This window comes from Pan troglodytes, chromosome 7 (assembly GCF_028858775.2).
Source record: "Pan troglodytes isolate AG18354 chromosome 7, NHGRI_mPanTro3-v2.0_pri, whole genome shotgun sequence".
NCBI lineage: Eukaryota > Metazoa > Chordata > Mammalia > Primates > Hominidae > Pan > Pan troglodytes.
Window position 1 is genome coordinate 59,332,646 of NC_072405.2, and position 25,591 is coordinate 59,358,236.

At 33.9% G+C, this 25,591-nt stretch overlaps 1 protein-coding gene across 8 annotated transcripts in view; it reads left to right on the forward strand.

Annotated features, from left to right (window-relative positions):
* Positions 1 to 25,169, forward strand: part of SNTG1 (syntrophin gamma 1) — an 869,847-nt gene extending 844,678 nt beyond the window's left edge. For all 8 annotated transcript variants that reach the window (XM_063817091.1, XM_009455347.5, XM_009455346.5 and 5 more), the window contains one exon: positions 20,336 to 25,169. In XM_063817091.1, the coding sequence (XP_063673161.1) occupies positions 20,336 to 20,494 (159 nt within the window). In that variant the 3' untranslated portion in view covers positions 20,495 to 25,169. The remainder of the gene's footprint in view (positions 1 to 20,335) is intronic.
* The last annotated feature ends 422 nt before the right edge of the window (positions 25,170 to 25,591 follow it).

Here is a 25,591-nt window from a genome sequence, read left to right on the forward strand (position 1 = left end):
CTAGTTTTCCCTTTTAGAATAGGAACATTGAATAAATGTCTGTTATACTATTTTATCTTGGAAATAAATAATTTGCTCTTGATTTCACAGATTCATAACTACAAGGAACTTGCCCTAAGTCTCAAAAGAGAATTTGGACTTTGGGCTTTCAAGTTGATGCTGGAAAAGTTAAGACCTTTGGGACTATTTGGAGGGAATGATTGTATTTAGCATTGTAAGAAGAACATGAGTTTTATGGGGGCAGAGGTGAAATGCTTCACTTTGAATATGGTTTGTTCCTCTGAAACTCATGTCAAAATTTGATTCCCAATATGGCAGTGTTGGAATGTGAGGCCTAGAGGGAACTGTTCAGGTCGTGGGGGTAGATTCCCCCATAAATAAATTAATTCCCTGCTGCAAAGGTGGGTGAGATCTTACTCTTGTGGAAATGCATTATTTCCCACAGGAGTGGTTTGTTAAAAAGAGTCTGGCTTCCTCAGTTTCTCTGTCTTGCTTCCTTTCTCACCATGTGATCTCTTTGCACATGCCCATTCCACTTTCACTTTCTGCCATGAGGTGAAACAGCCTGAAACCTTCACCAGATGCAGCTTTCCCACCTTGGACCTTTCAGTCACCAGAGTAATGAACCAAATAAACCTCTTTTTTCTGTAAGTTACCCAGCCTCAGATATTCTATTATAGCAACACAAACGGACTAAGACACAGGCCTTGTCATTACTTGACCTCACTCAGACCTTTCTCATTGGAAAAATTGCTAACCTAAGTATTTAACAATCAACAGTTTAAGATCACACCTACTTGAATTGGCAATACCAGCTGTGGCAAGAAAGATGCTGGTGAAAAACTTAAGATCTGAGGAATGAGGTTCCAATGAGGGTCTTTTAGAAGCTCCAATACATTCCTGAGAACCTAGAAGGGCACATGAATGTGCCGGGCTATGCACATTATGAGAAAAGACGCCCTAAACTCTCAGTTCTGGCTAGCCTTAAAGATCTGTGCAAGAAGAAAGTAAAGACTTAGAAAGAGTTGTAAATTTCCAGAGGATTAAAGAAGTGCCACAAAACACACACAGAGCCCCATGGAAAAGTTGTAAGACTTTGCTTCTAGTAATTTACAGAAATATTGGTCAAAACAATAGATGACCAAGAAGCTAAATAGACAGAAATAGTCTGTTTCCTATCAGTGAAACAGATAGGAAAACAACAAAAACAAACTGCAACAGCATCAGACTCTTGGGAAGAATGAGAATCTGATTTCCAAGAATATTCTTTGAAATGCCAGTTTTAAACAAAAATTATGGGACATTGAAAACATTCTCAAAATTGAGGCCTTTCTGTAAGAAAATAGACTCAATAGAAGCTTTCTTTGAGGAAAATCAGCTGGTGCACTTACTAGTAAAATAATTTCAATTGTGTATTACAAATATATTAACTGGTCTAAATGAAGCTATGCCCAAAGAATTAACCTGTTTGACCAAATAGAGAATGTTAATGAAAGGATAGAAGTAATGAATCAAATAAAATTCTTCAGTTGAAAAGTACAATTACTGAAATTTTAAAAATTCTGAGATGAACTGAACAAAACATTTGAGTTTATGAAGAAAGATTAAGATAATATGAAGACTTCACAATATCTCAATGTCAATAGGGCAACTGAGATTATCCAGTCTAAGGAATAACAAAAATATAAATGAAGAAAAATAGCAGAGTCTCAGAAGTCTCTATGACAGCATAAGTTATACTGTCATATATATAAAGGGAATACCAAGAAAACAAGAAGGGACATGGATAGAAACAATATTTTAAGAAATAACAGCTGAAAACTTCTCAAATTTAATATTAATATACATATTTGAAGAGCTCAATGAACTCCATGTAGAATAAAAACAAAGACATAAAGTTATCATGGTTCACCAGCAAAAGGCCAGAGAATCTTGAAAACAGCGAAATAAAAATGACTCACAACATGCAAAGAGTCGTTAATAAGAATAACAGCTCATTTTTTATAGTAAACTGTGGAAGTTAGAAGGTAATAGAATGACACATTTAAGTGATGAAACAAAAAGGCCGTCATATAAGAGGTTCTTATTTAGTGAAACTCTCCTTCCAAAGTGGAGGAGAATTAAGTCATTATTACATATTTAAAAAAGAACATTTGCCACTAGTAAATATACACTACAGAAAATAATTTTTAGATAATAACTTGAATACACACTTAGAAATAATAAAAACACTGTTAAAGGTAAATACATAATTCAATATGTGACAGTATAAATGCATTTTTATTGGTGTTTTACTTCTAATTGATTTAAAAAAATTGATAAAATGATAATTATATCACTGTGTCTTTGGGCTTGTAATATATAAAGAAGTAAAGTGTATGACAATAATAACACAAAGAAGTGGGGGGAACAGAGTTATATAGAAACAAATTTTTGAGCACTATTGACGTTGTCATTGTTCTGAACTAGAATGTTTTAAAATATTATTATATCCCTCCAAATAACTAATAAAATAACTAATGATAAAAATGGGAGAATTAAAATTATATGAATGTAGTATATATTTATATATAATTTATATAAAAGTGTATATATATATATATACGTACATATATAGTGTTATAACCCCCAAAATAAAAACAGTAATGGAAAAATAAAGGAACAAAGATAAAAACTTATGATTTAAAGTGAACATAAATTTTACCTTATCTATAATTGTATTAAAAGCAAATATATTAAATATTCCAGCCAAAGGCAGAGATTAACATAATACATTTCCTTAAATGATTTGGCTATATGATGTTCTCATGAGAGCTTGTTTAAATTTTTAAATTGAAAGGTACTCTAGTATATATATGACTACAATCAAGAGATTGACAGTGAAACAGTCAAAGCAGAACACCTGCATCCTGATCCTGTTCTATTTTTATTGTTATTCAGTTCAATGTATTTTTTTATTTCTTTTGAGACTCTCTTGTATATAATGGATTATTTATAATTCTGTGCCTTCATTTTCTTTTTTTTTTTTTATTTATTTTTTTTTATTTATTTTTTATTTTTTATTATACTTTAAGTTTTAGGGTACATGTGCACATTGTGCAGGTAAGTGTCAGAAATTATTTTTGTTTTCTTTCTGTTACTCATTCTTCTCTGGTCAGAAAACACACGTTGTATGACTTTAATTATTTTAAATTTATTGAGATTTGTTTTATGCCCCCAGTATGGTCAAGTTTCTACAGAAACTTGCAAATAATGTGTATTCTATTTGTATTGTCCAAAAGTTCTAAAAATGTTAGTTTGATCTTGTCAGTTGATGGTGTTTTCTAATTCTTCTACATTCCTGCTGATGTTCTGTTTAACTCTTTTACCAATTGTTAAGAGAGATGTCGAAGTCTTCAATGTAATTGTGTATTTATCCATTTCACCTTTCAATTCTATCAGTTTCTGCTTTAAATACTTTGCATCTAAGTTATTTGATGCATATATATTTAGAGTTGATATGTTTTTCTTGTAGATTTATGCTTGTATTATTAATTAATTTGTCTCATTTCATCCAATAATTTTCTTTACTTTGAAGTTTAGCTCATCTAATGCTAATATAGCCACTAGTCACTTTTCTTCATCAAAAAAATCATTCTTTTACTTTAAATATAACTATATCATTATATTTAAAGTGAGCTTGTAGATAGCATATATTTGGGTCATGTTTTTTAATCTATTCTGCCAATCTCTGTGTATTGATTGGTGTATTTAGACAACTTACTTTTATTTTAATTATTGATGTGTTGACATATTTACAATTATATATTGAATTTTGTTCTCTCTCTTTTCCATTTTTCTGTTTTAATTTTTCTGCCTTCAAGTGACTTTTTTGAATATATGCTTTTAGAAATCAATTTTATCCATAGCATTTTTGAGCATACTTCAACATATATTGTTCTTAGTGTCTACTCTCAGCATTAAATTTTGTATATATCTTCACATTCTGGTGAAATTAACATCTTATCAGTTAGGTGTAGAAACCTTAACATATTTTAAGTCTCTTTACCTATTTTATTATATTTTACATTTTATAATATATAATATATTATAGCTTATAATATTTATATGTTATATTTAAGCATATATTAACATATACTTATGTATTATAAATATAGTTTATATTTATAATATATATTGATATATTATGTCTTATATTTCATATTTTATACTATTCTTTATATAATATTTTAAAATATTTCATTTACATATAGTAAGAACCAAACCAGACAATATTACAATTTTTGTTTCAATACCCAAGTATAAGGTAGAAAACACGAAAGCAGAAATAAAATATTTAAGGATCACTTTTCTTACCATATTCTTTCTTTCTTCCTAAGTTCCAAGATAGCTTCTATAATTATTTTCTCTTTTTGTCCTTTTTAAGCCATGCTTTTAGGATAGGTCTTCTTATTATAAGTTTACTTTGATTTTCTTTAGCTGAGAATGTCTTGATTTTCCCTTAATTTCTGAAGCACTATTTTGCTGGATATAGGATTCAGGATTGACAGTTCTTTTCTTTCAGCAGTTGAAAAATCTTGTGCCACTTCCTTCTGGCTGTATGATTTCAGATGAGAAATTCTCTGTCATTTGACTTGTGTTCTCCTATAGGTAAGGTTTTATTTCTCTCTTGCTGCTCTCAAGACTTTTTGCTGTCAAGTTTTCAGAAGTTGACTATGATGTGTCTTGGCAAGGATTTCTTTGAGTTTATCCTCTTTGTATTTCACTTAGTCTCTTAAATCTATAGGATGTATTCTTTCACCAATTTCAATGAATTTTCGCTATTATGTCTTTCAATATTTTTCAGTTCCCTAATTTTTGTCCTCATTTTTTGGACTCTGAAGACATGAATAGCATACATATATATAAAATATATATATTATAATATATATATATTTGTTTTAGTCTCACAGTTCACTGAATAGTCTTTCCTTTTTTCAATCTTTCTTACAACTTTTATTCTAACTGGTTAATTCTCACAATTCTTTTATCCAGTTCACTGACTCTTCTGTTCTCTTCTTTCTGCTGTTGAGCCATCTATTCAGTTTTTTATTTCTGTTATTATATTTATCAGTTCTAAAATTATTATTGCATTCTTTTTTATGTCTTTTATTTCTTCCTGGAGTTTCTGTTTCTTTTCTGAGACTTTCTACACTTTCATTTGTTCTAAGCATGGTGATAACTGCTTATTGGAACAATTTTGTTGTGACTACTTTAAAATATTTGTCAACTGATTCTAAAATCTATGTCATCTCACTGTTGGCATCTTTTGAATTTTTTTCCATTCAGTGTGAGTTTTCTTTTTTTTTCTCTCTCTCTTTTTTTAATTTTTTAAATTTTATTATTATTATACTTTAAGTTGTAGGGTACATGTGCACAATGTGCAGGTTAGTTACATATGTATATATGTGCCATGCTGCTGTGCTGCACCCATTAACTCGTCATTTAGCATTAGGTATATCTCCTAAAGCTATCCCTCCCCCGTCCCCCCACCCAACAACAGTTCCCAGAGTGTGATGTTCCCCTTCCTGTGTCCATGTGATCTCATTGTTCAATTCCCACCTATGAGTGAGAATATGCGGTGTTTGGTTTTTTGTTCTTGCGATAGTTTACTGAGAATGATGATTTCCAATTTCATCCATGTCCCTACAAAGGACATGAACTCATCATTTTTTATGGCCGCATAGTATTCCATGGTGTAAATGTGCCACATTTTCTTAATCGAGTCTATAATTGATGGACTTTTGGGTTGCTTCCAAGTGTTTGCTATTGTGAATAGTGCCGCAATAAACATACATGTGCATGTGTTTTTATAGCAGCATGATTTATAGTCCTTTGGGTATATACCCAGTAACGGGATGGCTGGGTCAAATGGTATTTCTAGTTCTAAATCCCTACGGAATCGCCACACTGACTTCCACGATGGTTGAACTAGTTTACAGTCCCACCGACAGTGTAAAAGTGTTCCTATTTCTCCACATCCTCTCCAGCACCTGTTGTTTCCTGGCTTTTTAATGATTGCCATTCTAACTGGTGTGAGATGGTATCTCATTGTGGTTTTGATTTGCATTTCTCTGATGGCCAGTGATGGTGAGCATTTTTTCATGTGTTTTTTGGCTGCATAAATGTCTTCTTTTGAGAAGTGTCTGTTCATGTCCTTCGCCCACTTTTTGATGAGGTTGTTTGTTTTTTTCTTGTAAATTTGTTTGAGTTCATAGTAGATTCTGGATATTAGCCCTCTGTCAGATGAGTAGGTTGTGAAAATTTTCTCCCATTTTGTAGGTTGCCTGTTCACTCTGATGGTAGTTTCTTTTGCTGTGCAGAAGCTCTTTAGTTTAATTAGATCCCATTTGTCAATTTTGTCTTTTGTTGCCATTGCTTTTGGTGTTTTAGACATGAAGTCCTTGCCCATGTCTATGTCCTGAATGGTAATGCCTAGGTTTTCTTCTAGGGTTTTTATGATTTTAGGTCTAACGTTTAAGTCTTTAATCCATCTGGAATTAATTTTTGTATAAGGCGTAAGGAAGGGATCCAGTTTCAGCTTTCCACATATAGCTGGCCAGTTTTCCCAGTACCATTTATTAAATGGGGAATCTTTCCCCATTGCCTGTTTTTCTCAGGTTTGTCAAAGATCAGATAGTTGTAGATATGTGGCGTTATTTCTGAGGGCTCTGTTCTGTTCCATTGATCTGTGTCTCTGTTTTGGTACCAGTACCATGCTGTTTTGGTTACTGTAGCCTTGTAGTGTAGTTTGAAGTCAGGTAGTGTGATGCCTCCAGCTCTGTTCTTTTGGCTTAGGATTGACTTCACGATGCGAGCTCTTTTTTGGTTCCATATGAACTTTAAAGTAGTTTTTTCCAATTCTGTGAAGAAAGTCATTGGTAGCTTGATGGGGATGGCATTGAATCTATAAATTATTTTGGGCAGTATGGTCATTTTCACGATATTGATTCTTCCTACCCATGAGTGTGGAATGTTCTTCAATTTCTTTGTATCCTCTTTTATTTCATCGAGCAGTGGTTTGTAGTTCTCCTTGAAAAGGTCCTTCAAGTCCCTTATAAGGTGGATTCCTAGGTATTTTATTCTCTTTGAAGCAATTGTGAATGGGAGTTCACTCATTATTTGGCTCTCTGTTGGTCTGTTATTGGTGTATAAGAATGCTTGTGATTTTTGTACATTGATTTTGTATCCTGAGACTTTGCTGAAGTTGCTTATCAGCTTAAGGAGATTTTGGGCTGAGACAATGGGGTTTTCTAGATATACAATCATGTCATCTGCAAACAGGGGAAATTTGACTTCCTCTTTTCCTAATCAAATACCCTTTATTTCCTTCTCCTGCCTAATTGCCCTGGCCAGAACTTCCAACACTATGTTGAATAGGAGTGGTGAGAGAGGGCATCCCTGTCTTGTGCCAGTTTTCAAAGGGAATGCTTCCAGTTTTTGCCAATTCAGTATAATATTGGCTGTGGGTTTTTCACAGATAGCTCTTATTATTTTGAGATATGTCCCATCAATACCTAATTTCTTGAGAGTTTTTATCATGTAGGGTTGTTGAATTTTGTCAAAGGCCTTCTCTGCATCTACTGAGATAATCATGTGGTTTTTGTCTTTGGTTCTGTTTATATGCTGGATTACACTTATTGGTTTGTGTATACTGAAGCAGCCTTGCATCCGAGGGATGAAGCCCACTTGATCATGGTGGATAAGCTTTTTGATGTGCTGCTGAATTTGGTTTGCCAGTATTTTATTGAGGATTTTTGCATCAATGTTCATCAAGGATATTGGTCTAAAATTCTCTTTTTTGGTTGTGTCTCTGCCTGGCTTTGGTATCAGGATGATGCTGGCCTCTTAAAATGAGTTAGGGAGGATTCCCTCTTTTTCTATTGATTGTAATAGTTTCAGAAGGAATGGTACCAGTTCCTCCTTGTACCTCTGGTAGAATTCGGCTGTGAATCCATCTGGTCCTGGACTCTTTTTGGTTGGTAAGCTATTGATTATTGGAACAATTTCAGAGCCTATTACTGGTCTATTCAGAGAGTCATGTTCTTCCTGGTTTAGTCTTGGCAAGGTGTATGTGTCAAGGAATTTATCCATTTCTTCTAGATGTTCTCGTTTATTTGCATAGAGGTGTTTGTAGTATTCTCTGATGGTAGTTTGTATTTCTGTGGGATTGGTGGTGATATCCCCTTTATCATTTTTTATTGCATCTATTTGATTCTTCTCTCTTTTCTTCTTTATTAGCCTTGCTAGTGGTCTATCAACTTTGTTGATCCTTTCAAAAAACCAGCTCCTGGATTCTTCAATTTTTTGAAGGGTTTTTTGTGTCTCTATTTCCTTCAGTTCTGCTCTGATTTTAGTTATTTCTTGCCTTCTGCTATCTTTTGAATGTGTTTGCTCTTGCTTTTCTAGTTCTTTTAATTGTGATGTTAGGGTGTCATTTTGGATCTTTCCTGCTTTCTCTTGTGGGCATTTAATGCTATAAATTTCCCTCTACACACTGCTTTGAATGTGGCCCAGAGATTCTGGTATATTGTGTCTTTGTTCTCGTTGCTTTCAAAGAACATCTTTATTTCTGCCTTTATTTCGTTACGTACCGAGTAGTCATTCAGGAGCAGGTTGTTAGTTTCCATGTAATTGAGCGGTTTTGAGTGAGTTTCTTAATCCTGAGTTCTAGTTTGATTGCACTGTGGTCTGAGAGACAGTTTGTTATCATTTCTGATCTTTTACATTTGCTGAGGAGAGCTTTACTTCCAACTATGTGGTCAATTTAGGAATAGGTGTTGTATGGTGCTGAAAAAAATGTATATTCTGTTGATTTGGGGTGGAGAGTTCTGTAGATGTTTATTAAGTCCACTTGGTGCAGAGCTGAGTTCAATTCCTGGGTATCCTTGTTAACTTTCTGTCTCGCTGATCCGTCTAATGTTGACAGTGGGGTGTTAAAGTCTCCCATTATTATTGTGTGGGAGTCTAAGTCTCTTTGTAGGTCACTCAGGACTTGCTTTATGAATCTGGGTGCTCCTGTATTGGTTGCATATATATTTAGGATAGTTAGCTCTTCTTGTTGAGTTGATCCCTTTACCATTATGTAATGGTCTTCTTTGTCTCTTTTGATCTTTGTTGGTTTAAAGTCTGTTTCATCAGAGACTAGGATTGCAACTGCTGCCTTTTTTTGTTTTCCATTTCTTTGGTAGGTCTTCCTCCATCCTTTTATTTTGAGCCTATGTGTGTCTCTGCACGTGAGATGGGTTTCCTGAATACAGCACATTGATGGGTCTCGACTGTTTATCCAATTTGCCAGTCTGTGTCTTTTAATTGGAGCATTTAGCCCATTTACATTTAAGGTTAATATTGTTATGTGTGAATTTGATCCTGTCATTATGATGTTAGCTGGTTATTTTGCACGTTAGTTGATGCAGTTTCTTCCTAGCCTTGATGGTCTTTACAATTTGGCATGATTTTGCAGTGGCTGGTACCGGGTTTTCCTTTCCATGTTTAGTGCTTCCTTCAGGAGCTCTTTTAGGGTAGGCCTGCTGGTGACAAAATCTCTCAGCATTTGCTTATCTGTAAAGTATTTTATTTCTCTTTCACTTATGAAGCTTAGTTTGGCTGGATATGAAATTCTGGGTTGAAGATTCTTTTCTTTAAGAATGTTGAATATTGGCCCCCACTGTCTTCTGGCTTTTAGAGTTTCTGCCGAGATATCCACTGTTAGTCAGATGGGCTTCCCTTTGTGGGTAACCCGACCTTTCTCTCTGGCTGCCCATAACATTTTTTCCTTCATTTCAACTTTGGTGAATCTGACAATTATATGTCTTGGAGTTGCTCTTCTCGAGAAGTATCTTTGAGGCGTTCTCTGTATTTCCTGAATCTCAATGTTGGCCTGCCTTGCTAGATTGGGGAAGTTCTCCTGGATAATATCCTGCAGAGTGTTTTCCAACTTGGTTCCATTCTCCCCGTCACTTTCAGGTACACCAGTCAGACGTAGATTTGGTCTTTTCACATAGTCCCACACTTCTTGGAATCTTTGTTCATTTCATTTTATTCTTTTTTCTCTAAACTTCCCTTCTCACTTCATTTCATTCATTTCGTCTTCCATCACTGATATTCTTTCTTCCAGTTCATCGAATTGGCTCCTGAGGCTTCTGCATTCTTCACATAGTTCTTGAGCCTTGGCTTTCAGCTCCATCATCTCCTTTAAGCACTTCTCTGTATTGGTTATTCTAGTTATACATTCGTCTAAAATTTTTTCAAAGGTTTCAACTTCTTTGCCTTTGGTTTGAATTTCCTCCTTTAGCTCGGAGTAGTTTGATCATCTGAAGCCTTCTTCTCTCAACTCGTCAAAGTCATTCTCCGTCCAGCTTTGTTCCATTGCTGGTGAGGAGCTGCGTTCCTTTGGAGGAGGAGAGGCTCTCTGGTTTTTAGAGTTTCTAGTTTTTCTGCTCTGTTTTTCCCCATCTTTGTGGTTTTATCTACTTTTGGTCTTTGATGATGGTGATGTAAGATGGGTTTTTGGTGTGGATGTCCCTTCTGTTTGTTAGTTTTCCTTCTAACAGACAGGATCCTCTGCTGCAGGTCTGTTGGAGTTTGCCAGAGGTCCACCCCAGACCCTGTTTGCCTGGGTACCAGCAGCGGTGGCTGCAGAAGAGCCGATTTTCATGAACCGCAAATGCTGCTGTCTGATCGTTCCTCTGATAGTTTTGTCTCAGAGGAGTACCCGGCTGTGTGAGGTGTCAGTCTGCCCCTACTGGGGGGTGCCTCCCAGTTAGGCTGCTCAGGGGTCAGGGGTCAGGGACCCACTTGAGGAGGCAGTCTGCCCATTCTCAGATCTCCAGCTGCCTGCTTGGAGAACCACTGCTCTCTTCAAAGCTGTCAGACAGGGACATTTAGGTTACTGCTGTCTTTTTGTTTGTCTGTGCCCTGCCCCCAGAGGTGGAGCCTATAGAGGCAGGCAGGCCTCCTTGAGCTGTTGTGGGCTCCACCCAGTTCGAGCTGCCTGGCTGCTTTGTTTACCTAAGCAAGCCTGGGCAATGGCAGGCGCCCCTCCCCCAGCCTCGCTGCCGCCTTGCAGTTTGATCTCAGACTGCTGTGCTAGCAATCAGCAAGACTCCATGGGCGTGGGACCCTCCGAGCCATGTGCGGGATATAATCTCCTGGTGTGCCATTTTTTAAGCCCGTGGGAAGAGCACAGTATTCGGGTGGGAGTGACCCGATTTTCCAGGTGCCATCTGTCACCCCTTTCTTTGACTAGGAAAGGGAACTCCCTGACCCGTTGTGCTTCCTGAGTGAGGCAATGCCTCGCCCTGCTTCGGCTCACGCACGGTGCACTGCACCCAGTGTCCTGCACCCACTGTCTATCACTCCCTAGTGAGATGAACCCGGTACTTCAGATGGAAATGCAGAAATCACCCGTCTTCTTCATCACGCACGCTGGGAGCTGTAGACTGGAGCTGTTCCTATTCGGCCATCTTGGCTCCGGAACTTCAGTTTGAGTTTTCACTGGTTCTTGGTATGATGAGTGATCTTCTATTGGAATTAGACATTTTTTAAATTTAGTTATGATATTCCAAATCTTACGTAAACATTATGTTTTATCTAACTGCCATTGATATAGCTTTATCAAAGTAAGGGAGAACGCCATGTTGTTCTTGCCAGATAGGGGTAGAATTTCAGGTTTACTACTTTACCTCCACTGGAAGTTAAACAGTGGGCTCTTCATAACTACTGTAAAAGAGTAGGAGATCCAGTTCGCCAGTAGGCTTTCACTGATCCCGCCCTGAGTAGGGTGGGTGGAGTTATCTCATTAACATTTACCTTTAAAATTTCCTTATGTTTGTTTTACATATAATATGCAAATAATTCAGTCCTACTTAGTGGGAGTAAAAGGGACAGATATGTCTACTCCATCTTCCTAGAGAAGTAGAATTATCCAAGCTTTACAGCTAAACACACATGTAGGTTGCAAATAAAAGGATACAAATATGTATATCTTGTATACAATAATGAAAAAAGAACCCGAATAACTATAGTAATTTTACAAAAAAGGCTTTAAGTCAAAAATTGTTTCAAGATACTAAAAAGGGCATTTTTTAATGAAAAATGAATCAATTTTCCAAGGAGATATAACAATTATAAGCATATTTGATGATAACAGAGCTCCAAAATGTATGGAACAAATGAGGCGAAATCGAAGAGAAAATGGAAAGTACCACCAATTTGTTGTAGACATCAGTACCCCACTGTAACTAATGGGTAGAGCAATTAGGCAGAAGAGTAACAATGATATTGACTTGGTCAGCATGATAGGCAACCAGACATGCTGACCTGTTTAGACTCTCCACCCAATTACAGAAGAATATACATTTTTAACTACAATATGCTAATATCTAAGATCTAACTACAATACACTAATATCTAAGATCACTTGTATGTCAGGTTATAAATCAAGCCTCACTACATTTAAAGTAGTTAAAATAATACAAATTCTGTTCTATGAACACAATGGAATAAAATTAGAAATGAATAACAAAAGAACAATTGAAATATATGCAAATATGAGGATATTAAAAGCAAATTACTAAATAACCAATGGGTCAAAAAAATCACGGTGAAATTATAAATTATTGGGAGATAAATAACAATGAAATCTCATCATGCTAAAACTTATGCTATGCAGCTATAGTTTGTTTAGAGAAAAATTTTAACTTCAAATACTATATTAAGTAATAAAAAAATCTTAAATACCTAATTTTTCTCAATAAGAAATTAGAGAAAGAGCAAAATAAACACAAAGCAAGCAGGAACGAGGACAATTATAAATTTAGACCAGAAATAAATAAAAAAAGAATACATAAACAATTGAGAAAATTAGAAAACCTCAAATTTAGTTTTTTAAAAAGGTTAACAAGAGTGACAAAACTTTAACTAGATAACCAAACAGTGAGAGAGAGAAGATTCAAATTTTTTAAAATCAGAAATAAAAGAAGGTATATTTTAGAGATTAAAAAGAAAAGCGTAACTATAAATAATTGCTAAACATTTACATAATTTAATGAAGTGTGTAAACTCTGAGAACAACACCAACTAATGAAACTGACTCAAAGAGAAATAAATAATTGGAATATACCTAAAAGAAGGAAAGATATTGAAATGGTATTTTCAAAACACTTCCCACAAGAAAAAGCCCCAAATCAAGAGGTTTGTCTGATGAACTCCATTAAACAATGAAAAAACAATTATTACCAATCTTTCACAATCTTTTCAAAATATAGAAAAAGGGGAAACACTCCTCTACTTATTTGAGATCTGAATTAGCTTCATAGCAAAACCAAAACCATCAGATGAAAAGAAAGCCATAGACCAGTATCCCTAATGGGGGTAGGTGAAACAATCTTTAACAGAAAGCTTGCAAACCAAATCCAGCAACATGCAAAAGTTATTATACACCATTATCACTTGGTATATATCCCTGGAATGTATGGTAGATATATATCTTAAAATCAATCAGAGCAATACACCGTATTAATTGAATAAGGACAAAAATACATAATCATTGTAATAGATTCAAAAATAAGAAAAAATAAATACCATTTCATAATAAGTATACTGAAGAAAACTAAGTATTGAAGGAATGTATGTGTTCCCCCTACAATTAAGAATAAGAAAAGGATGTATGCTCTCCCCACTTTCATCAACCTTGTGTTGGAATTTCTAGCCAAGGATAGATGATACAAACTTAAATATAGAAAATGTTCATGAATTCACTAAGAAAACTATTGGTACTAACTAGTAAATGACTTCTGCAAGGTTGCAGCATACAATCCCAATGCACAAAAATCAGCTGTATTTTTATATGTTAGCAATGGATTAGAGTAGGTAAAATTAAGAAAAATAATTCATTTATAACAGCATCAAAAATTTCTAAGGAATACATTTAACAAAAGAAGTGCAAATATTGTGTACTGAAAACTACAAAACATGGAAAGAAATTCAAGAAGATTTAAATAAGGGGAGCTACATCCCATGTGCATAAATTAGAAAACTTAATATTTTTAATATGACAATACTCCGAAAGTAATATGCAGATTTAAGAAATCTCCATCAAAATGCCAACTACCTTTTTTTCAGAAATGGACAAGTTGATCCTGAATGTATATGAAATCCAGTATAGCCAAAATAATCTTGGCAAATAAGTTGGAGAGAACCCCCAGTTCCATATTTCAAAACACTACAAAGCTATGGTCACCATGACTTTGTGGTATTGTCATAAGAATGGACATATAGAACACTGGAATACAATTGAGAGTCTAGAAATGAACCTTATTTATTGTTAACTGTCTTTTACCATGCTTTTCAACACAGCAGAATGTGGAAAGGAACAGGTTTTTCAACAAATAGTGCTGGGAAAACTGGTTATTGAATCCAAAAAATTAAGTTGAGTCCTTTCCTCATACCATAAAAAAATTACTTAAAAATGAATCATCAAATATATCTAAGAGCTAAAACTGTAAACCTATTTGAAGAAAACATGGGATTAAATTTTTGTAACGTTGGGTTTGACAATTGTGCTTAGTCTCCACACCAAAAGCACAAGAATCAAAGGGGAAAAAACTACACAAATTGAACTTTTTCAAAATTTAAAGCACTTGTGCTGAGTAATACTATAAAAAAGGTGAAATACAACTTGCAGATTGGCAGAAACATTTTCAAATCATTTATCTGTTAAGGAGACTTTATGCAAATATATAAAGGGTTTTCAGAGAAAAAAAAAGAAAAGAAACATAAATACCCCAAATAAAAATTGACAAAGGATTCAAATTGACATTTCTCCAGAGAAGATATTCAAATTGTCAATAAGCACAAGAAATGATGCTCAAATCATTAGTCATCAAAATGCAAATCAAAACCACAGTAAAATACAGCTTCCCACTCTATAGGATGGTTATAATATTTTTTTTTAAAAAGAAACTAGACAATAATAATGATTAGTGAGGATGTAGAGAAATTGGAGCACTCAGATTTTGCTAGTGAGAATGTAAAATGTGGTAACTCATTTAAACAAAAGTTCAACATTTTCTGAAAAAGTGCAAGCTGAAGTTGTCATATGACCCAGCAATTCCACTTCTAGATATATTCAAGAGCAATTAGAAGATATTCCCAAACACACAAAAAAGAAACTCTACACAGATGTTCACTGCAGCATTATTCACAAAAAATCAAAAGTAGGAACAACCAAAATGTTCAACAGGTGATGAAAGGGCAGGAAGAGATATGTCCACATCAGGAAATATTCATCAATAAAGAGAAAAGAAGTACTATCTATGCCACAACATAGGTGCACCTTGAAAATAGTGTATTAAGTGAATGTAGATAATCACAAAATATCTTATGTGTATGACACTATTTATATGAAATGTCCACAAAAAGCAAACCCATAGAAAGACAAAAAAATAATGCTTATCAGGCTCTGAAGAGAGAGGAAATGAGGAGTGACTTGTACTGGGTATAGGATATATTTTTGGAGTGATAAAAATGGTCTAAAATTTGATGATGATAGTTGTACATCTGTGAATATTCTAAAATCCGTTTACTTGCATGCTTTAAACAGGTGAGTACTATAGTATGTGAACTATATCTCCCTAAGGCTGATGCAGAAAAAAGGTGAATGACACATAAAGGGGATGTCAAGCCAGGGAACATATTCACTTACACAATAATGACATAAGTAAATCTGACCATAATGGCATTAACAAGAAATAAACCTATGAATAATGATGGAGGTATTTGTTTTTCTCTAATGACTGCAAGGCCATTAACAATATTAGAGTTAAATCTGGCCTGGAAGAAGAGATGACAATCACAGGAGAAATGAAAGAGAAGCCTATCTTGAAATCAAGAGCCATAATGGAAACATAATAATGCTATTAAGCAAGTGATTTACAGAATGTAATTTTCTCCAGCAATTTCAATATTTTTTTGTCCTCACATTCTAGGAGACTCACTTGAGTTATGGTTTAATGATCTATTGAATGTTGCATGGCCATGTTACTGTGGGAAACAGGTATGCAAATGTAGATGATGACTTAGTTGGCTCTCAATTTTGTTCAGAGGACTCAAGAGTTATTGACCCACTTATGCCATTATTGGAACACTAAGCGTGTGGGAGTTGTTTATATTCTACTTCTCAAGGTCATCACCAAGGTCTGATTGCAAAAATTCAAAAAACTGCAGTCTCAGGCATAAATGGGTTAAAAGCTTTTAAGGAGCAAGCAGAATGAGGAAGATAAATTCCAGATTTTATGCCTAAAATGATATCTATAAGTTAGTAGTTTGTCCAAATTCTCAACACTTCCTGCTTTATCCTATCAGCCTATGACTTTGCTTTGTATCCCACTTAAAACACAGAATGAAGCAAAGCTACACACCACCAAATCTACCCACCTTCCTTGAGTTGTACCCATATACTGTGCCTCATCTCCTGCGGCCTCAGATCAATTGTCCAGGTTTCCATCCATGTCCAGCCTCTCCATTTTTGCACCAGATCTCACCCTGCTCAAGAATACAGTTTCTACAACTGAACTCAGATTTGATATCTCAACCATTTCATGCCAGCAATTCTACAAATATATACTAATTTCATAAACCTTGGGAAAACATTTTTGATTTCCTATTGATATATTCCTATGCCCCCTTTAAAAAGGAAAAGAAGGATTTCTTTTCCAAAGAGAAGCTGCTTGTAGTAGACTTGCCTGTAGTAACTCTAATACCTTCACATGCAAGCTCTCATGAAGCCATTCTTATGAAGTTTTTGTTTCCACTTCTCCATAAAACGACTCTTGTAAAGGATTAAAATGGCCTCTGTGTTGCTAAATTCAGTGATCAATTTCCAGCTGTCATTTTACAAGACTCCCGGATTTTGCACTCACTTTCTTGGCAACTACAGCTATTTCTTCTTTGCTGGTTCTTCCCCATCTTTCTTACATTTTTATACTGTGGAGTCTCAGGGATGAGTGCCCAGTCATTTTCTCTACCTATCCTGCACACCTTGATCTTCTCATCCAGACCACAGTGCTTTACCTACCATCTATGTGCTGACAGAAGCTGAACTTCTATTCTGAACTCTAATTTTTCCCTTAAATCCACACTAATATATGCAGTTCTCCACTTATCACCTATATGTCTAATATGCGTTCAGATGTAACATGCCCAAAACCAAAATCTTGATCTTTACTTCCAAACCTGATTTTCCCATAATTTCTCCATTTGCAGAGCCACACTTTTTTTCCAGTTATTGAAATCTACTTTCAAATTCAACCCCTTTCCATATAGAAAACTTTGTAACTTCTCCTTCTTTCAATCCAATTCTCATAAAGCTCATTCTCAATAGTCTAACCAGAATCATCATTTTCTGACTTTTGTCAATGCCTGTCACTCCTCTGCTCAAAAATTTCCCATGGTTTCCCATGTCGCTCGTAGTAAAACTCATAAAGGCTCATGCAGCATGCAAAGTGTTTTCTTTGATCTCATTGTCTGCCAAGTACTTCTTAATTCATTCCATTCCAGACAAAATAACCCTTGCTTTTCTTCTGACTCTCCTGGAATGTCCCTATCTCTGGGCCTTTAAAAGTATAATTCTTGTGTCTGGAATATTTCCCCACAAACATGGAAATGGCTCACTCCATCTTCCCTTTCAAGTTCCATATACATGGCAACATGAATTTTCCTTCCCACGGCCCTTTGAGTAGTCTTTGCTGTCTCCTCCGCTTTATTTCTTGATGGTAACTGTCATATTCTGACATATTGTCCTTAATTTATTTCTGCCCTTAGTCACATTTTGCCTCCTGTCACTGGAATGTAACTCCCATCAGGACCGTTTTGTTCCTTTGTTTGTTTTTGTCTGTTTTATTCACTGCTATCTTTTAACAACAACAAAAAAGAGTAGATGCATAGGAAGCATTTGGTATTTTATTGAATGGCTGACTCTTTACATTTTTGAAGATAGCTTATATTTAGTGATATCTGAGGGATCATGATGATCATAAGACTTTTTTTACAAGGGAAACTTGTAAGTCTGTGACTTGGTGGAAGCTGTCGGTGGATGGATAGATAGATGTTCATCATCAGTGGATGTTTGATAGGTGGTAAGAATGCAGGTCTAGTACTCACATAAGAAATTAGTAAATGAGCAGTGTGAGTTTACATAAAAGGAATCGTTGACACCCTAGGAGTGGAAATGGTTGCCAAGGCTGATCACTGAGGCAGAGGAAAGATGTGTGGGCGTTGTAATGAAGAGTCAAACTTGGATCCATCTTGGTCTCCTGCTTTCTCTTCTAATCACCTGCTATTATTTCCTGTCTACCATTCCTTCAAAATGGGTATAAAAAGTTTAAAGTGTCAATCTATATCAAATTATTGATAAATAATTGACAAGGTGGGAATAATTGAAAATTTTTATTTTTCTAAAGATGCCTGGATACTTAGATATTTAAGGGTTGTTTATTTTTGGTAACCAAAATATAACCTCTATTTTAGTAAAGAGATGGCAGAATTACCTTTGAGAAAAAGTTATTTGCCATACTATTTTCACCCAATTGTAACACTCAACTATATTCTCCTCCTTACCAAGAATGAATTGCTTATTTTTGTTGTTGTTGTTTTATTTTTTAATAACATGCAAGAACATTTTACATTTTCCCAAAATTTCCAAACCTTTCACATTAGGTGGATTTAATTTGGGAAGATAGAGAAAGTATTTAAAATGTGTTTGGGAAATAAACTGGCTACACCAAGCATGATGGGGTGAATGGAGGATTTCTATGGTGAGTTAAGGCAAAGAGAAACTTGCTTATTTACAAATAACATATGACTAGTGCCACTGAAGCAGATTATTATAAATAAAGCTTCTAAGATCATTATGATGGAGTTACTAAAAACATTTTTGGTGGAAATATCTAAGGGAATTAGAATAGTTAAATGAATAACCTCTTCTATTCTCTAGGACAAGTTGCTATTTCACAAAGGAAACTATCAAATATTGAAGGTTTCAAGGGAGCTACTGAGAAAGCATAGCTATTTCTTCTATATTATAGAGACACCTGAATATATATTATGGGGTATCGTACTCCTACTGCATGACCTGAGAAAATACTCCTTGGATGAATTATTTTATTTAAATAGCTGTCTGGTACACAACAGATAATACAATGTGTCATAAAGTATTGAATATTTTGTAATATTTTCCACTGCCACATGTAAGTTGTAAACACAGTCGTGTACATATCAATTATAATTCTAAATTCTGTATTACATATATGTAGTGAAATATATAATAAAATAGCAATGAGTTTGTCAGAAATTTCATATGCTTTATTACCCTCTAATTATCCTCCTTGTGATAAGTTCATCGTATTGATTTCATTAAGCACATAAATGTATTAGTCTTTCAATCATCTTGAAATTAAAACATGTTTATGTGATTATTGATGGTCTTTAATAATAATACTAGCAACATCATCTTTCTAAATGTATTCTGAGCATAGCTTTAAGATTTTATAGTTATTTTGACATAATTATGGTTTGAAATAACTTTTTCTGTTTTCACTGCAATATATATAGTTTGGTTGCCACTGGTAATAAATGGGTTACAAATTTCCTTTGGTATTTAAATGAGAAACCTATTTCTAAAAATCCAAAATGAATTAGTGAGCTCTAGTTTATTTTTTTTTTAGTAAATATGCCACATAAACCATTAAACAGCCAGCCACAGTTAAAATTAATGCAGGAATTATTTTTTGAAAGTGAACCATTTGGCTCCTCTGGTTATAAGAGTTCATATCCCCTTACTTCTAGCATTTCTTATTCAGTTTCTTATGGCAAATATTAACTCATTCTAGAGAATACTCAAGAATAGTTTTAAATTGTCCTAATCCATATTTATCATCTGATGTGTGCACAGAGAGATAAAAATACTTTTAAAAGTACTTCCAAGTTTATCTTTAATTGTACATTATCAAGAGTAAAATTTTGGCAAAATATATTTATCAGTGCTAAAACAACATTCATAGACGATAAGAGTGATTAGTCCTCCTACCTCTTATCCACCATGTATTGAAATAAATTTTCAATACTTATGATGTTTACACGTTGACCAAAAATGTCTACATTTGAAATTAGTTCCCACATGTTACATATCATAGATTCTAGATAAGTGTATTGAAATTGAAAAAAAATCTAGCTATTATATAAATTTTTAAAGACATTAATTTTTGTGTTATCTGACCTGTTTCTCTTTCCCTTTCAGGAGTTGGAATTTTCTAATTTATTTGCTGTTCTTCACTGCATTCATTCCTTCTTTGCTGCCAAGGTAGCTTGTCTGGACCCTCTATTTTTAGGCAATCAAGCTACTGCTTCTGCTGCTGCCAGCTCTGCTACCACGAGCAAAGCAAAGTATACAACTTGACATGCTGAACTCTTCATTGACACACCCCATGACTGTATAAGCAGGACACATTTACTCATCATTTTAGACCCTAGAGAAACCATAACATCACCAAGTCGACAGTGGAGGCAAATCAAAATTTCAGCAGAATAAAAGAAGGTCATGTGGAACCTCAAAAACACTTCTATTCTGGATGACATCTGTGAAATATACTACATGAACAGAACAGCTTGTTCTCACTCAGTTGCTTTGTACCAGTAAGTGTATTGCTTTCACCAAAAGTGGAGACAAAATAATAAATTATTTGAAGAAGTATGTAAATAATATAAAAATAGTAAGCTACCTATAAATAAAAATACTTATTAAATGATTACTTCTGTATTTTAGATTATTTTGTATGACTAGTACATGTTGGGCAGAGTCATAGGAAAACGAATGCCCTATCTTGTATTATGAGGGACATAAAAGAGTTAAAAACCATAAATCAGCAAGGAGCATGCAAAAAAATCTCATCAAACAAGGATGCACTTTAATTTGCTGATGTAAATTTGCCCTTGTGTTCTCATCCCATGATTTGACACTGGCACTCCAATTGTTTTTATCTTATTGTAAATATTCCGAAGAACTTCCAAAGGATAATTACATTGATTCCATGATAGATACAATGTGAAATGGACTATTCTCCCTTGGATCACTGTTATTGAAATGTCTTATTAGCTGCCAAAGTCAATCAAATATGCCAACAGTGTATTAATTTAATTATGAGTGATGGAAAATTTCATGAACCTCTCATTTCTTCCTTGGTTTGAAAGAGATTTGTGTTTTACCTAATAAGATTTATTATCAAATTAAAGTTTCATAAATTTTCAGTGAACCCAAAACCTTTTGTAGAGAAAATAATGTAAACAAATATGGTGTGAGAAACAATTCTTTGTAATCCGAAGTCTACTAGTTAATCATGAACTAAAATGTCCCTCGAAAACAGTCCCAAAGCTATTACAGATGTTAATTAAATGACATTTTTTCATTTTAGTACTATTTTATGAGAAACAAAGGTGATATTTAAAGATAAAAGTTAAAATTCTTTAACCTCCCTTGTCATGGAAAGTGATTAAGTAATGCCAACTATGCAGGTTATTTTAGGTATTTTGTCCTAAGAATGTAAATGTGAAAGGCTGGGAAATTTGAAAGCCTTAGAGGTGTGCAATTTACTCAGATTCCAGGTATTATTCAACTAGTTGTATAACATGGAACACAGTCTCTGTCCTTTAGTACAGCTTTTTTGAGATATTTTAAAAAGTCAGCTGTGTATGTAAAAGAAAAAAAAAACTTTTTTATTGATACACATGCTCCCAGGTAAACCAAGTATTATGTGTGTCCTTGTGGAGATAACCAAGTATCTAATAAATTGATTCAATTTTCTTTTTTTTTCAAATATGTTTTTAAAAATCACTCAAGAAGGAAACAAAGTGGTTTCTATAAAGGACAGATTTATTAATTTAAAAAATTAATATCAAGTTGTTTTTATACTCGTGATTCATTAATTTATTTTGCATCAGATTAATTTGTAAATACCTCAGATTGAAAAGAAAAAGTGAGGGTTTATAATTGTCCCTGGGAAAATGTTAAACTGAATCTAACATACCTTACCCAAAGAACTGTGGCAAATTACAATAAACAGTTTCAGTGTAATGTATTTTGACCATAAAACTAAGTACACATTTGTAATTAGGATAGAACTTTAGAATTATTGCACACTATATTGATCAAATACAACAGTCATTGTAAAATTGAAACCCACCAAAAGCAGCCTTCAGTAGTAGGCCACTTCTGAACTTATGGAGAAAAAGCAGTGGGATACATCGAACTTAGAATTTTCAGCTGTGGCAAGCGGTTCATTATGGAACTTCTGCTTCCAACCAGAGCTGAATCTCAGTGTGCCCCATATTGGGGTTACATGAATGTGTCCACAATCTGGAAGGCAATATGACATGGGCTAATTATCCATAAGCAAAATAAAAACATTTCAACAGTTTACCTACCTGTAATAGAATGATTTAAAAATTGTGAAATTTTGTAAAGGTTCCATTTTAGAATTTAAAAAACCTATTAACTATTAGCTATCTTTTTTGTGACATTATGAAAATTTAGCCTATGCTCATGTGTGTTATGAAGGAAAAGGTGCACAATGAGATATGTATAAATATATATCTCCTCAGAGAATACACACACATCTACATATGTATTTATATGCATACGTGTGTATATATATATAAATATAATGAAATGCTGACCATTAATTATATTAGAAGAATGTTTTGTGTACATACATTTAATATACTTTAAATTACGTTGTAAAATGTAGCTTGATTAAAAACTTATGACAATACCATTATGAATATTTTTGATACTATTGATAAAAAATATAAGCCGTGATTTTTATTTAACATGATTAGTACAACAGCCAAAAAGTAACAAAATACTATTCTCGTTTTCATCAGTTTAACAATTAGTATTTAATGTTTTCTTTACAATGTGGTGATTAGTCATTGGCATTTGTTATAACTTGGACTACTTGAATGAGAAAGCTTTGAAATGAACAAAAACACTTAAAAATTTCTATCTCTCATATAATTTAGGTTTACATGTAAGAGATTTATTCATAAAATCCTAGTTTGTACATTAAGCACATTTTAACAGCAAAACGCTAATGTGTTAACCCCTCCAGTGCCTTGGTATGTGTGAGCGTGTATGTGTGTTTGGGTGTGTGTCTGTGTGTGTGTGTGAGTGTGTACGTGTTATCATTAAAGGGTTCATTACAGTGTACATAACACAAGCTTAATGGGGAATATTGTAGGTATTTAGGTCAGAGAATGAAGTTCAAAGTCATTTGAAAACTGCTAACTACTATAATAATGTCTTTTGCCTGATAAAGAATAACAATTCATCTAAGTCGAAGTATATTACAGAAAGGGCATTTATAATTTGTTAAAATGCAACAAGTATTTATTTAAAAAATAGTTTAATAGATAGTGTAAGTGTAATGTATATCCGAACACTTATCCAGCTTTTTTAAAACGGGAGGATAATCAGGTAATTATTTCTTGCCCATATTTCAGGCATGTACCAACTTATAATTTTGAAATCTTCGCTCATAAAGCTGTCATTCAGCAAGAAAAAGAAAGCAATTACTTGAAAATAAATGTCAAGTCCATATTAGCCATGCAAGGAGAGAAATTTTCCTTTGGGTGCATTAGTTTATAGATCAACATTTCCCTCATTTACAGTGCTGAAGCTTGATCATGAACTTTGTCTATGTTGAATGCTGGATTTAAGAAAAGCTTGATTTATTACTGAGAAAAATTAATAATCCTAACGATAATTTAGAATTACTGCTAGAAATCAGCAGTGTGGAGAAGCTTTAAAAGCACAAGGATGATCTTGTGCTTAACTTTTTAAGGTAAGTGTAGATGTTCGGATACTAATAACAAAGATTTTGCTACTATTAATATTGCTGTGCTCATAATTTCTCCTTATGAAATTGCTTTATTCATACTTCTAAAATTGTTCTTTATTGTTTATTCTTACTACCGAATACTTTAAAATCATAATGCCACTTATTTGCACATTTGAATTTGCTTTTGAAAATAAAATATTATAAATGTTATATATTTTATACATATTAAAATGCAATGAAAAGACCAGAAATATAAAATGTAAATATATTTATTTCATTTTTAATTGTTTTGGTGGATGTTTGTAAAATGTAAATTAATATCTGTGACAAAAATTTGTCACTTCATTCTTTCAGTTCATTAATGTACTACTAATGAAACCATACTTTTTTAAATGAAGCATTCTGGAAAATAAAAACAAATACTTTTTACTAGATTTGGGTTTTCATTTCTTTGGGTTTGATTTGTAAGTTTTACATATGTTTAAAACATGATCCTGAGAGATTTAACTTCAATGAAAAGGTTTAAGATATGAACTGTGTATATATAAGTGCAGACTATGTGGTACATAATCTGTTCTGGTTGACAAATATTTGTGAAGAATAGACATCTAACTCCCAAATGTTCCCAAAGTTTGAAGAAAGATGGTATTTGTCAAATTACTTACCCAACTAAGTTACAACTTCTGAAAAATATGACGTTTGATATCACTGTAATTTATCAATTCTAGTGCCCTTTCTGTAGGTTAAGATTTTCTGTGTTGACATCCGTGCCATCTACAAGAGAGTCTGTTTTATTTCTTCCTTTTTATTAAGTAAGTTTTAATTTTGGCTTCCTACCATATTACACTGGTTGAAACTTCCAATTTCACACTAAATTGTTGTTTAACACTAACTGTTGAAAGTAGACATCCTTCCATTGTAAATGATTTTAGGGGGAAAGTATTCAATCTATCACCGTTAAATACTTTGTTGGCATGGGTTTTCAGTAAATGTCTTTATCAGACTAAGCAAGTTTCTCTTCCTTTGTAGTTTGCTGAGAACTTAAAAGTTCATAATAAATTATGAATAAATACTAAATATTGTCATAGGCTTTTCCAGCATCATCGAAAGGATTACATGATTTTCATACTGAGTAACACTGATTCATTTTCAAATGTTGAACTATCGTTGCATTGCTGGGATCGATTCACTTGGTCATAACATAGTATCCTCTTTATAAATTGTTGGATTTAATATGAATTATTCTCTCTCTCTTTTTTTGTGATCACTTCTCCCCAGAAAGTCTTCTTGGTTATATTCTCTTTCAAGAAAACACTGATCCTGATCTCTTTTATTGTTTCCACAAATATTCTATAACCATCTTGGCCCTGAGTCTACTGGAGCCCACCAGTCTTCTTTGGCAGCTCCAACCAGCTTTAGAGTTTTCTAGGCACGAGTCAGATACTACTATTCCTTAAGTCTCACACACTCTAGGGACCACAGATGAAGCATTTTTGTTGATTTTTTGCAGAAATTTCCCACCCCTTTTGTAGGTGCAAGAAGCACCCAATTGCCATGTTAGGCAGGAAAACAGAAATGTCATAAAAGTCTTACAACTCAAAAGTTTCCACTAGATTAGGAATTTAACACAGGCAAGTAAGGAGAGAAGGAAGGAAACATAC